The sequence below is a fragment of the Nyctereutes procyonoides genome, unplaced genomic scaffold, assembly GCF_905146905.1.
Source record: "Nyctereutes procyonoides isolate TBG_1078 unplaced genomic scaffold, NYPRO_anot_genome, whole genome shotgun sequence".
Classification (NCBI taxonomy): Eukaryota; Metazoa; Chordata; class Mammalia; order Carnivora; family Canidae; genus Nyctereutes; species Nyctereutes procyonoides.
The window spans coordinates 15,667,855-15,681,177 of NW_026575132.1; the positions used below are offsets into that span (position 1 = coordinate 15,667,855).

General features: G+C 47.3%; 1 protein-coding gene across 1 annotated transcript in view; it reads right to left on the bottom strand.

Moving 5' to 3' along the window:
- The window catches only part of KLF7 (KLF transcription factor 7), an 89,553-nt gene extending 78,931 nt beyond the window's left edge, over positions 1–10,622 (bottom strand). Inside the window, exon 1 of the mRNA XM_055345469.1 lies at positions 10,072–10,622. Within this exon, the coding sequence (XP_055201444.1) occupies positions 10,072–10,173 (102 nt within the window). The 5' untranslated portion in view covers positions 10,174–10,622. The remainder of the gene's footprint in view (positions 1–10,071) is intronic.
- Between the last annotated feature and the right edge of the window lie 2,701 nt (positions 10,623–13,323).

Sequence of the window (13,323 nt, forward strand, 5' to 3'; positions counted from 1 at the left end):
TAGAGATGTTTGTTAGACTCTCCCAAGCAAATAGGAAAATCCCCATCACGGAGGAAATGATCTCTTGGTCCAAACTAAAAAAAAAAGCAACCCTCAAGTAGAGAGGCAAATGCACAGGTAAGGGCTGAACAATCTTAGAACATAGAAGAGAAGCCAGCGACTCACTGCCATTTAGCACCATGTCGGGTGGCTCACAGGAGAGTCAGCTCTACCTAGGGCCTCCTCACAGCAGACACCTTCTCCCACCATAGGCAGGAACTGTGCTCCATTAACAGGGTCTACAGTGGCCATCTGAACAAACACCAAAAGCACAAAAGGTATGTGGTGGGGGGAATCTATTTCCACTCCTTTGTACGCTGACAAATTTGCCACCTCTCCAAAAATAAGAGCCAGCGCTAGGACCACTCCATTGAATTCCTGCTAACTGAGCTCCGGAAGGTGAGCCTCCGAGCAGGGTCAGGAGCACACAGGCACTCCCTTGCACAGCAATTGCTCCACAGCTAATTGCCGTTTTCACAGCTGGGTTGAGCTTTCCAAAAGGCATCCTTCAACCCTAAGCTCTGAGCTCCTCTCATGATGTTCTTTCTTGCCAACCATACCCCCATCAAAGACAGTTTATAGATAAAAGGATGTAGCTACAGTACATACATTTCTGCAAACATCACAGTGTGATATAGAGGCATTTCTAAGGCTTCTTTGTGAAGATCACCACATGCCACGGTCATTACCACAAGAGCTAAGCCTTCTACGGACAAGGAGGCAGCCTCCTTGCCTGAATGTCCTCAGTGGCAATTCTTCCACAGTTTATTTTCACTTCTCTTACTAGAAACATGGGTCCTTTGAAACCCTTTATAAACAGAGTCTACTTCCAAACAGTGAGGTCAGTAAGAAATATGGAGAGCTGCTACTTAATGCCTATCTGGCATCATCCAACAGATGTTCATGCATGCATCCATCCCTTTAAAACCACAGAGCAGGCTGAGGTAAGTGGAAAATCATGGTCGAGGGCCTGCCGAGAATGAATCATTTGAAGCACGGCATGGCTGCAGTTGAATGCCCAACACCACAAAGGTACCAGAAATGGAATTTGACCAGGTTAAGCAAACCTCTAGTGGGTCACAGGAATGTGGGCCAAATGGGACTGCATTTGACACTTTAAGGCGAGGGAAAGCAAAACAAGAAGGATGAAACAACGCTTGGGCTGTCACTATTAACCAATGAGCTGGACGAAGTGCATCCACCAGCACCGTCCTGCTTTATTCTAAATCTCTGTACACTTAGACTCCAACTTACACTGGAAAGCAGATATTTCTATATAAGCAGCAGGCACTTGCAACTCTGATATATCTGATATTAACTCTCCATAGCTTAATGGCTCAAAGCCTTGGCTGAATATTGAAATCACCTAGAAGCTTTAAAAAACACTGATGCCTGGATTCCACCTAAAGGGATACTTATTTGATTGGTCTAGGGTGCAGCCATGAGAATCATTGCTGCAGACATAGTCAAAACTTAACTCACCATCATATCATAATCCCTACCTATCTATTGAATGCCTACTGTGTACAAGGCTCTCTATGAGACTGAAAGGTTACATATTTAAAGTTTATTATCAAAATTATAACCAAGGCATTGATTTTGCTCTAAACCAAATAACCTAACTGGAAAAACAAGTCAACAGAAAAGAAAAAGAAAGAAAGGAAGAAAGGAAAGCTGTACTATAAGACAAAACTAAAAAGCATCATGAAAAATTACAAAGTCTACACAAGAGTGTGGAAATAGTAGCAATTACTATCAGCCAAGAGAAGGGAAAGGCATTTCCTGGAAGATGTGGCAACCATCTGAAAGTTAAAAGATGGGTAGAATTTGGACAAACAGGATCAGAGGAGAAGAGGGAAGAAGAAGGAAAGGCTGAAGAAAATGACAGAAATAAAGACAGAAGCAGGAAAAGCACAGTGATCCAATTTAGATGGCATTTACTGCACATAAAAGAGGGAACTGTGACTATTACCCAGGCGGAGTGTTGGAACATCTTAGAACGTCCTGACTCTTAGAACTTTGGTCTCATTCTATGTGCAACTGGGAGACATCAACAGCTTGAAAACACAGTGATGGAAGTAGAAGGTCAGTCCAGGGGAGGTGTCAGGGGCTGCCCTGGGGAATGGCAGAGGGAGCCGGAAGTTGAAGGCCATGGTGAAGTACTGCATGGGCCAAATCAGTGGGATTTTCTACCTGACTGGGTGCAAGAGAAAAGAGGAGCCAAAGACGACTAGAGCTTCAAACCTAGATCACAAGAAGAAAGGTCATCTCGATAAAAGAAACCGGGCAGCCAGAAAAGAGGAAAGAAGTTGCTGAGTTCAAGCTTTGGGACATATTTAGCCAAGGTGACCATGGGACAACCCCAAAGCCTTTATTGTCAGTCCCATGTTTTTAATACAAAATGGGGCCTGAAATTCTGGCAAACATCTGGATTTGGAGATGCAGGATACACCTTTGAGGATATAAAGACATCTCCATTTGGAGAGGAAACTGCAACTTCTAAGATCATAGAGGTGAAACAGACAGTGAGATGAGTTCCCACAGAGAATTCTCTCCATGATAACTCCCCAAGATTGGGTAAAGAAAGACAAAAATCACCAAGCAAAGGGGTGAAGAGCACCCTACATTTCCCTTCTCAGGAGGCACACTGGACTTAGGCCCACTTCATCCACCAGCACCAAAAGGACATTTTGAAAAGCTCACAGAAGTTGACTTTCTTCCCAACTGCTTATCTCAATATGTAGCTTTTTTTTAGTTTAAATTTGTAAAATATTACAACCTTACTGCCCAAACAACCTGCTCCAGAAATTTTTTTTAATTTCAAAATATTTTTTTCCTGAATTGGCACATGATTGCTGTTACAGTTTGATGCAGTCCCTTGGTTGGCAAGGTGTCAGAGACAAAGCCATTTCACATTTAATGCTTTCTAACATAGAACCCCAGTTCTATGATCCATCTCAACACCCTACTGTATACGTCATGCACCCTCCTTACTCCCACTCCACTTGTTATCATTTAAGTGACAGATCTTATCGAAATAAAACTAGAGTTGTAATTGGGGGCTTTTGTTTTTTTCAGGATAGTGTACATTTTCCAGGTTACCACAAATTATTATACAAGTTGAAAAGGGATTAAATCATACTCATAAACCTTCACCAAGATATTCAATAGCTTGGTTTAAATCTTGGACAATTCCAAAATCCCATGTACTAGGAGTGTTTTAAGTAAAAAAAGGGGGGGTGTCTTGTTCCCTTTAAGGGGAAGGAGGGAAAGAGAGAGGAGGTAAGAATGAGAAGTGAAAAAGTATACTCAGTGTAACAAAAAGCAAGCAAACTGATGTGGGCATCCAAAAGAGTCCTGAGCCCTGGAAAAACCATCAGTGTTAACAACAGCTATATGACCTTGGAGGGTTCAGTGTTTCATCTGCTTTAACAACCGCTTGGTCCAACACCAGCGTTTTAGAACTGAAGAAACCAAGACCCTTTTCAGGATTTGAAATTCCAAGATTCTATGTTCCTAAGTTTAGTACAAGGCCTGAGGCCTGACTTTCAATATGACCCTCAGGAAATGTCAATAAACCCATATTCAGAAATAGATATCACATGTGGCTCTACATTAATTATTTTAATTATCTCTAATCATTTCCGAATGACACAGACATGGATGCTGCTTCCTGGCCATTATGGACATGTGTATTCACGCTGTATATTCATCTGCCCCAAAAGGGCCACCAGCCCCAACATGCCATTGGCTAAAAGAGCAAAGAGACTTAGTAAATCTCAAGCATGTTTTATAAACAAGGCAAAGTGGGTAAGTCCAGGCAGGCACAGATCAGTGTTCAAAAAATCACAGGACTTAAATTTTTTTTCTTTTTTTTTTTGGCAATTACACTCTGATTCTGTATCACTTAATTTTGAACATGTTATTACTCTCCCCTACTGGAGTCAAGGGCAAAATCTGTATCTGCATCACCCAAAGAGTATTTTTGCACATAACCAGAATTAAGGAATGAAGTATTTACTGTGAAGTATTTTCCACATTTTAATATAAACAAAGGAAATCTCACAAGGTGTGACCCACCGCATCCACCAGCTCAATCAGGAATGGTATCACTATGAAATCAGAAGTCACTTGCAGCTCAAACAGGCTGCCACTAGACCCATATTCCACGGCTGCTGCTGACCCTTGGCTCTAATATCAAGATACCACACGTGGTGGAGAGAGCTGCTGGAAGCTGCTCTAATGGAGGGAGAAATGGACACAACACACTTAGCAAGACACTTAGCAAATTCTCCATCACGCCAAAATACCAAGTGAGGAAAACAAAAAGGACTCAAGGCAGTAGAAATAATTCTCCAAATCAGCAGCTTGCAGATAAAGGCAAACAAGATCATGATCATTTTTAGGTAAACGCATGTCCTGGTAATGGCGATACTTCATTTATTTTGAGAACTCTTAAACTAAATTGAAAAAGGAGGGTTTCTCAGGTGGATGTTCCTGGGTAAGCACAAAACAGAACAGGATGCAGGAATGTTTCCTCACTTGCCCATGTTACATGTAACATTAATGATTAGATACTGAAAATTGTTCCGCCGACTTTAAACCATTAGCAGTTGTAGAGCTTCCTAATCACTGTACTTGTTAAGATTCAGCAGTTTGGGTTAAAACATTTCTACTTGTTTATGCTAAGTAAGCATTCAGATGATTCAGGAAAACAAAGGGGTTTATTTGTAGAGAGACTAACTCTCCACCCCTCACTCTTCTGGCACCACTCAGGTTAAACTGGGGAGCTGTCCTAAACTTTCAGCAAATCCCAATTCCAACATACATGCTAACTGATATACTGAGTGAAACCAGAATCACAGAGACGTTCTCTGCATTGGCCAGTCACAGGGTCCAGCATAGGTGAGGGGAAAACACACACACACACACACACACACACACACACACACACACACAAAAGCAACCCTTGCACACTACTACAAACTGCAGAGACAGGCATCAGCAATTCCAGTTGGGGCTGGCCAGAGTAAACTGTATCCTTTACGCAACGGGCACAGAGTGATTAAAGAATACTGCAATGCCTTCTTGTACTCAAAAAGTTAAAAACAGGAATTCTCTAAAGGGAAAAAAATCTAAAGATTTATAAGAGTGGCTACTAAAAGGCCCATTAGGACCCTCTCTAAACTCTTCCCATTTAAGTGGAGAGGCAAATAGCCCCCACTGGCATTTATATTTAGAATGGGCTGGAAGGGAGGAAGAGCCCACATCTGAACACGGAAGGTCTCTGACATACCCATACATAAATCATTTCAGGGTGAGGCTGTCACAGTGCATCTTCTGCCCTGCCCTTTAACTGGATTGGACCCCAACATCCTATTCTCCTCAGGGTAGGGAGTGGGGGGTGGGAGTTTCACAGAGAACAAAGAAGTCACCACCTCTTTTATCCCCCCACGAGAGACAGATGTAGTAAAAACATCTGCAGTGTAACAGGCATTCACTTTAAAATACCAAACTGCAAACAGGTAGACCGAATGATCATGTTTGTGAGCCCCTAAATCTACACAAAGATGTAGCTATTAAAAAGAACATGGAAACGAGTCTATTAAAGAAAGGCTAAGTGTGTGATTGATTGCATTCACATGTGCTTTCATTTGTAAAGCTACATGTATTTAGTGATTGCAACCTTACATAGAAAATCTGAATAACGGGACAGTTTTCATTTTTTTTTTTTCATCTACCAAGTCACTGTTTCAAATAAAAAAAATTATGGTAACTGAAGAGCACACAAATAACATACAAAAAAAAAAAGCCAGCTATTTTATCCTCTCAGTGTGGTTAGCAAGGCTCCTTTGTGTCTCCAAATTTCCCTGGGTGGTGCTGTTGCCAAGAAATTCTAATTCATGACAAGGTTTTCTGCAAATTGGGGACAGAGGCAAACCTGCAGATGCAGGGACCCTACAGTTTGCTTTGTCTTTCTGGCTGAGACAGCACCTGGCTGCTCAGGCCTGTAGAAGGCAGTGCAAAGGCAAGATCACCATAAAGAGGAAGAAGCAGTGTAGCTCACAGAACAAATCCCATCCCTTGTATCATGAGGCTGTTCTTGGAAGGCAACCATTTTTGTAGGTTGTCCCCTAGAGATGCCTCATATCAAAGGCCCTTGTAAAAAGTGTTCCAGGGTGCCTGAAACAAAGATGAAATTGCAGTGTTATGGGGACACTTTAGTTGGTACAGTAGCCAAGTATGCCATTAGTTTAAAACAATGGGGGAGTGGGGGAGGAGGGAGGAATGTTCTATGATTTATTTATTTGTTTCCAGTAGCAGTGGAAAATTTTCTCTAAGCAAAAAGGAGGCCTGAAACTGACCCCATCTGCCAATTATGAATCAGCATTAACAACAAGCATAATTCCATAAGAGTTTTCAAGTAAACATACCATGCTCCTCAATGGCATGAAGCAAAGCTAAATGCAAATAAGACTTAGAACTTCATTACTTGACCTCCACCCGTGAAAGAGCAGGCTAGGTATACAAAATCTACCCAAATTCTGAAAAGTCTTGGTAGCTTCTTGGAGAAAAATAACCAAGAGTATCATATCAAACCCTTTTTATTTTCCAAGTCAGGAAGGGGCCCAGAAAAATCATGATTTCTAGAACTGGCAACAAAACTCATGAATGTGTTTCCCTTTATCCATCATCAAGTGGTACCCTATAAGCTACTCCGGCTTCTGTCCTACCTTTGACTTTTTTCTACTTATGCTCAGACAGCTCTTGGAAAATTTCCTGCAAGTTTCCAAAGAACTTAAGGCTGGTAGCCTTAAGAGTTGTGCGTCAGCTGAATTCCATAAAATAATAGACCACATAAGCACAGTGTAATTTGCAGTTATATGACAGGCCGAGATGATGTTACTTGGGCCAAGTGCTTAAGTATGCAGTCAGAGCCCAGGAATGGAGAGCTGTTAATGTAGGATGTCCATCTGGATTTTAAAATTCCATCGGCAATGATTTTCAGAGTTGGAGCTGTATGTTGCTAAAGACATCATTGCCCAATGTCAAAATGGCACCCCCCCACCCCCGTGACAGGAGGACCCTCCCAAGCTCACTGACTATTAAGGAGGACAATTACCCCAGACTACAGTTTAAAATAAAATCCCCAAAGAGTCCATCCTTAATTTTCAAATGCACAGATGTTCTTGGGTTTATCATCCAAGCTACCCTTTCTCTACAAACCAAATCAGATTATTGGAATCTCTGTATTTTGCTCCTCAAGGCCAGGTACACTGTTCACTTTCAGAGAACATCTAATAATTGCTCCTCATCTGACCTCTAAAATCTGATTACCCCAGAGCATCAGGAAACTTCCTCCTGCCTGGGGTCCTTTGTGGCAATCTTCTTAAAACATTTTGAGCAAAGGAGTCTCAAAATTTCACCATCTGATGGTTGATCTGGCCCCAACAGTTGTCTATAACCATCCCCCCTCCTTACACTCAGAAGCAGCAATGGGAGGTGGGGGGGCTGGGGAGGGTCGGGAGCTGGAGGAAGGAAGAGATGGAGGTTGGAGGTTTTGTCATCAGCATGAACTTAAGAGTCACAGTCACCTTTTGCGAGCAGTTGTGACTACGGAGCCCGGAGCAGAAAGCTCCTTGGAGTGATATCTTACTTAGGAGTGCTTCCCCACAAGTTAATGTTTCGGTATGGACTGTGAGCACGCCTCTCAAATAGCTTGGCAAAGGGTTTTAAGGTAAGAGTAGTTGCCAGTTGGAGAGGGTTAAGGCAAGAAGTAAGGAGGGAGGTGTGTGCGGGGGGAGAGGGGGTTAGATTCCTTGGCCTGCAGATAGAAACTAAGCTAGAGGTTCCTTGAGGGAGGCAAGTAGAGAGGGGGAAGGAGAAGAGGGGGAAGGAAAAGCACAGAAGGCTTCACTTCGGAGGAAACAATAGATCTAATACATCCCCTAATTACCAAAGCAGTGATGTTTCTTTACAGATCCAGACTCTCTCCTGGATGGTCTAACCAGATCTAGAAAAGCAGGTTTCCTCTGGAGAGGCCTTCCCTAAAAGCAGGCTTTACTACTGTGAAAACTTGAACCAAAACAAAGTTGTGTGATTCATCAGGAGGGAACGCTGCAACAAATAAAGCCAACTTTCTTCCCTCCAACACTGCTTAACAGTTAGTCACAAACAAGGGCTGCCTTGGGCTGACTAAATCAACAGATTCCCTACCCTAACCTGTCTAGACAGTTGTTAATACGCAACCAGTTTGACACCAATGGGCTGACAATGTGAAATGAAAGCTATTTCGGAGAATGAAATGCTGGCCACGTTTTGACTCCATTAGCACGTGTGAAATAAAAGGAGGAAAAGATCTAGGGAGACCCTTCACGAGACAGTCTCATCAGGGATGGGGGAAAGGATGCACCGAAGAAATGCCTTCCGCTAAAACCGCGTGAACTATGTGTGCACTCAGAGACAAAGTGGAGGGTCTGTGCCAGCATCCCTGGGCAGCAGCCGATGGTGGACACACAGACAGCAGAGGCCACAGCACCTGGAGGACAGCTCGCCGCCTCTGATCAGGAGAGAACAGCAACTAGTAACAAAGGTACAGTCAGAGGCTCAGCTTTGCCACTCTGCTCCCTCTGCCCAACGCCAAACCTCACTCGCTAGAGCAGCAACTGTTACATCCCAGCCTCAAGCTGGCAAATCCCGCTTTGGATCCTGGCAGAAGAAATTCAGCCGTTCATTAGCCTTAACAAGCTGCTGTTGCTGCTGTCACTGAGCGAAGTTACATGAGCAGCCACACACCAAGCCTCTCGCAGTCCTCCCCAAGGGCAGGCTGGTTTCTTCAAGATGGACTGTGCGAGTTCACACTTCCGATGTGCAAATCCAGACTGTCTTCTTGGACATTCCATGCTGCACACTGGAGCATTTTTAAGGAATACCCATAGCCCCCCTGCCCCCCACCCACCATCTTTCCTGCAGGGTGTCCCTTCGGCAGCTCCTAATCCTCGCTGAGAAAACGACTGGTTTCCGCAGCAGATCTAGCACTTTCCACTGACCAGCACTTTCTTTATTCCACTTCACAAAGCCCAGTGAACTTGTCACCAGACCCACTTTGCCCTCAGTGGGACGCCTAGCCAACTTGGCATCAGTGCCCTTCAGCATCATAGGAGTTTCTTAACTAGTCCTCTAAGACAAAGTCAGAGGCGTGGAAGCGCACACCACCCTTTGTCAGAGGCAGTGCCTTCTAACCAGGGAGGGACCCCAAACAGAAAAAAAATAAAAGAAAAACAAGGACACATACAGAGAGGCATTGCACTGGGGGAAATCCACAATGCATGGTCAGCCCCGAGACAGATGCATCTTCCCGTCCTCCTCCTAGACATCCTTGAGTATCTTTTGTCACGGGGCTCCTCTCCCTTCTGCCCACCTTGTCGTCTCAAAAATCAAGTTTCTATCTTTTATTGACACTCGCTGATTACTGGGGAAACACTCCGCTAGGCTCCTACCTCCTGACCCCCCATCTGACAGACGCCAAGCACCAGTTGAAAAGAACTGGAGCTGATTTAAGGTACCAGGAGGTAGAACTGGAGCCTGTAGGGACGCAGTACCCTGTCATCAGTGGCTCATAAAGCCCCAGACCACCTTCCCACCTGGGTCCTCCGAACCCCAGAAGTTACACAGGTCTGTGCTGGGGACAGTGAGCCCGACAACGTGTGCGCAAGGATGTGTGTTGGTGACTGAAACGCAGGCAGCTCACACCGGCTGCTCAGCTCAGCACACTAAGGGGTTAGAGGGTGGGTGGAGAGGTAAGCGCAGATGACTGTTTCCGAAAACATTTTAAACAACAAACAGCCAAAAAAAAAAAAAAAAAAGCGGGGAGGGGGAGAGAGAGAAAAAGAATAATAAAACAAACAAACAAACAAACAAAACAAAAAACAAAACCAAAAAAAAAAAATTCAACCCCCGAGCCCACACCAACGCAGCCCCTGCGTCTCCGCCGCCACCACACGATTTACACAAGTAATTTAAATCATTCACCTGCTGCCAGGTCTCCTCCAGGGATGGCAAAGCTGAGAAGTAGCCGGTGTCGTGGACAAGTTGTAGCTCCTGGAATATACTATAACTAGCCAACACGTCCATGCTGCTGCTGCCGGGCAAAACGGGAGGAGAAACCCTCCCCCGAACACAGTTGGGTCTGTTTGTTTGTCAGTCTGTCTGGCTCACCCCCCAAGAAGGCAGACATCCAGTGGCCCTTTTGTTTTGTTTTGTTTCAGTCAACTAAAAAGGAAAAAAAAAAATCAATGCAGGAGAGAGGAAGAGAGGAGGTGAGAGAGGAGAGAGTGAGTGGGGTGGATGGAGAGAGGCATCCAGCGTGTACAAGTGCAGACGGCTGCCAGGAAAAGGGGACTTCTCCACGGGAGTAACAATTCCCTTCCAGGGCTCTAATCACTCCAGCTCGTGGATCAGGAAGGGGGATGCAAACTCACTGACACGAAGCTGCCATCTATTTCTGCAGCGCTGTTCGCTCCTAATGCAATCTTTGCTCTTTATTTTGGGAGGTTGCATTTTTTTTTTCTCGCGATCGCTTCTCTCTCCCCCCCTTCCCTTCCCTCCCCACCCCCCACCCCATCCTTGCTAGTTTGTAGTCTCTCCCCCCCTCCTTTTCTCCTCCTCCTGCTCTTCCCCCTCCCCAAACTCCCCCCCTCCGCCCGGCTCTCCGCGCAGCCGTGGGATCTCGGAGGAGGGCGTCCATTAGGCCGCGTGTGACCATGTAAGGTAAACAGGGGGCTCATGAAGTCACTGAGGACCAATGGGGAGCGCGGAGCGGGGCCCGGGGCGGGGCTTGGCCCTGGCGGCGAGCGCCGATTGGCCGACCGCGGATCTCCCTGCTGCCTTACAAGGCGGTGCGAGGCGAGCTATTTTTAGAGGGCTATATAAGGGGGCTGAGGCGGCCGCGCGGCGGCCGGGGAGCGGGAGCGCGAGCGCGAGGGACGGGGAGGGCCGCGGCGACGCTTGCGCCGGCTCCCGGGACGCCGAGGCGGCCGGGCTGGGGCGGCGCGCCGGCCTCCGGGCCTCGCTCCGGAGCTCCGCAGGCTGCGCCCCTCGGAGGGGCGGGGGCGCGGCGCGGCGGGAGGGTCGAGGGCGGAAAGCGGGGTTAGGCTGCCTCCTGGAGGAGGCGCGGGGCGCGAGCGCGGCGGGGCCGCCGTGGGGGGGAGGGGCGCTCCAGCTTCCCTCTCGGCCGCGCTCGGGGGCCGCGGCGGGGAGCCGCGAGGAGAGGCGTGCCCGGGAGGCCTCACGGACCAAGAGATGGGCCGGGGGGGGGGGGGAGAAAAAAGAAAAGAAAAACGCACCCAAAGCCCCTTCACAAACTGCGCACAGGGCGCCGGAAGAGGCGCCTGAGGAGGAAGGGGCACACAATGGAGCCGAACAAAGGGGAGCAGCGCCCGGAGAGCGACCTGCGCCCGCCCCCTCCCCCGCGCGGCGCGCTCCCCGCCCCGCCCCCCGCTCCTGGTGCGCGCCGCCCCCGCCCCGCCTCCCCCCGCTCTGCGGGGGCCCTTCGCCCGTTGGAGTCGCTCCGAGGGGGGCGTCTCGCCGGAGTGCGGCTCTGAGGGAAGGAAGGCGCCTGGGGGGGGGGGGGCGCGCGGCTGAGGGGGGCGCCGGCCCGGGGCCCCCCCAAGTGGCCTCCGGAGAGAGGTGTCCGCCGAGCCGTGGGGAGGCGAGAGGCGGACCCGGACTCCGGAGCCCGCACGTCGGAGTAGACCCGCTCTTACCTCAGATGAAAACCCTCCACAACGCACCTATTTTCTTTTTTTTTTTTTTTTACCTCTGATGAAAACCCTCCACAACGCACCTATTTTCTTTTTTTTTTTTACCTCAGATGAAAACCCTCCACAACGCACCTATTTTCTTTTTTTTTTTTTTTTTACCTCAGATGAAAACCCTCCACAACGCACTTTTTTTTTTTCTAAGGGCCCGCCTTGTTTGCTTGACCTTAGGCGGTTAGTGTCGTTCAGGTTTTCCCCCAAATGCGCCGTGCGCTGAGCTTACATTGCCGGAACGACTGCAGAGTCCGACGAGAGACTTCCCTGTACCCGTCGTCGCGAGAGCAGCGACATCCACCCTAATCGCCCTCCTCGGCTTCCCCCTCCTGACTCTGTGGGACTCCGCCTCGTGATATTTGCGAAATTGTGCTTTCTAGAAGGAGCACGATTCGAAATTCAGTACTTCGCCAGGGGAAATTAAACAGGAATTACTGGGTCTGGGGAGAGCCTAGTTTATTTACTTGGCGATGTCTGGAATTCTGTGGGTCAGACCCACAGCACCCACTGTGGGAGTGCAACTGGCACATTGGCTGGCGTTTATGTGCATGGGATGTGCAGAGATGTTTAGTGTTATGTAGACACATCTGGTGCTAGGGGATAAATGACATGAAAAAGTTAAACGTCATACCTGAATCAGGGGACATCAGGCTACCACACGTGTGTTTGCACCAGGATGAGAAGGCCTCTCTTTGAAAGGCCAGATGGGCCTTTCCCAGAAGTAGGAAACCACTTAGAGCCATCACACCCCCAACTAATGCCTTAACTTGATCCTTAGGGTCGCTGGTGCTGCTGCTTACTAGCCCTGTGACTTTGAGCTTAGGGGCTCAGACCTTCTAATTACCCGCCTCAGAAACAGAAAGAGTGGCCTCTGCCTTGCGGGGTGGTTATGAGGACTCCAAGTAACGTCTGTAACTCACCTACCATAGTATATGGGGCTATTAGGTGGATACTAAACGTTTAGCCATTATCATCTCCCGGTTATAACTGAGTCAACTAAATAATATATCTGAACTAATCAGACCCATGGGGGGACATACCAGATTCTTAGAGAAAGAGGAGAGAGATAGAAGCCTCTTGCCAATTTGTAATAAGTATTACAAATGTAGTGTTTCTTGCGTGTGGGGGGGATAGGGAAGAGGCCTTGGGAAAGCGCTGGGGCAGAGAGCAAGAGAGCAAGTTCTTTTTTTTTAATAATAATAAATTTATTCTTTATTGGTGTTCAATATGCCAACATACAGAATAACACCCAGTGCTCATCCCGTCAAGTGCCCCGCTCAGTGCCGGTCACCCACTCACCCCCACCCCCCACCCTCTTCCCCTTCCACCACCCCTAGTTCGTTTCCCAGAGTTAGGAGTCTTCATGTTCTGCAAGTTCTTGAGTGAACAGAGGAAGTAAAGGAACTGAGACATAGGGAACTCAAGAGGCAAAGCACTAGGCAAAGCCAAAGCATATAATTTGATGTGTGAA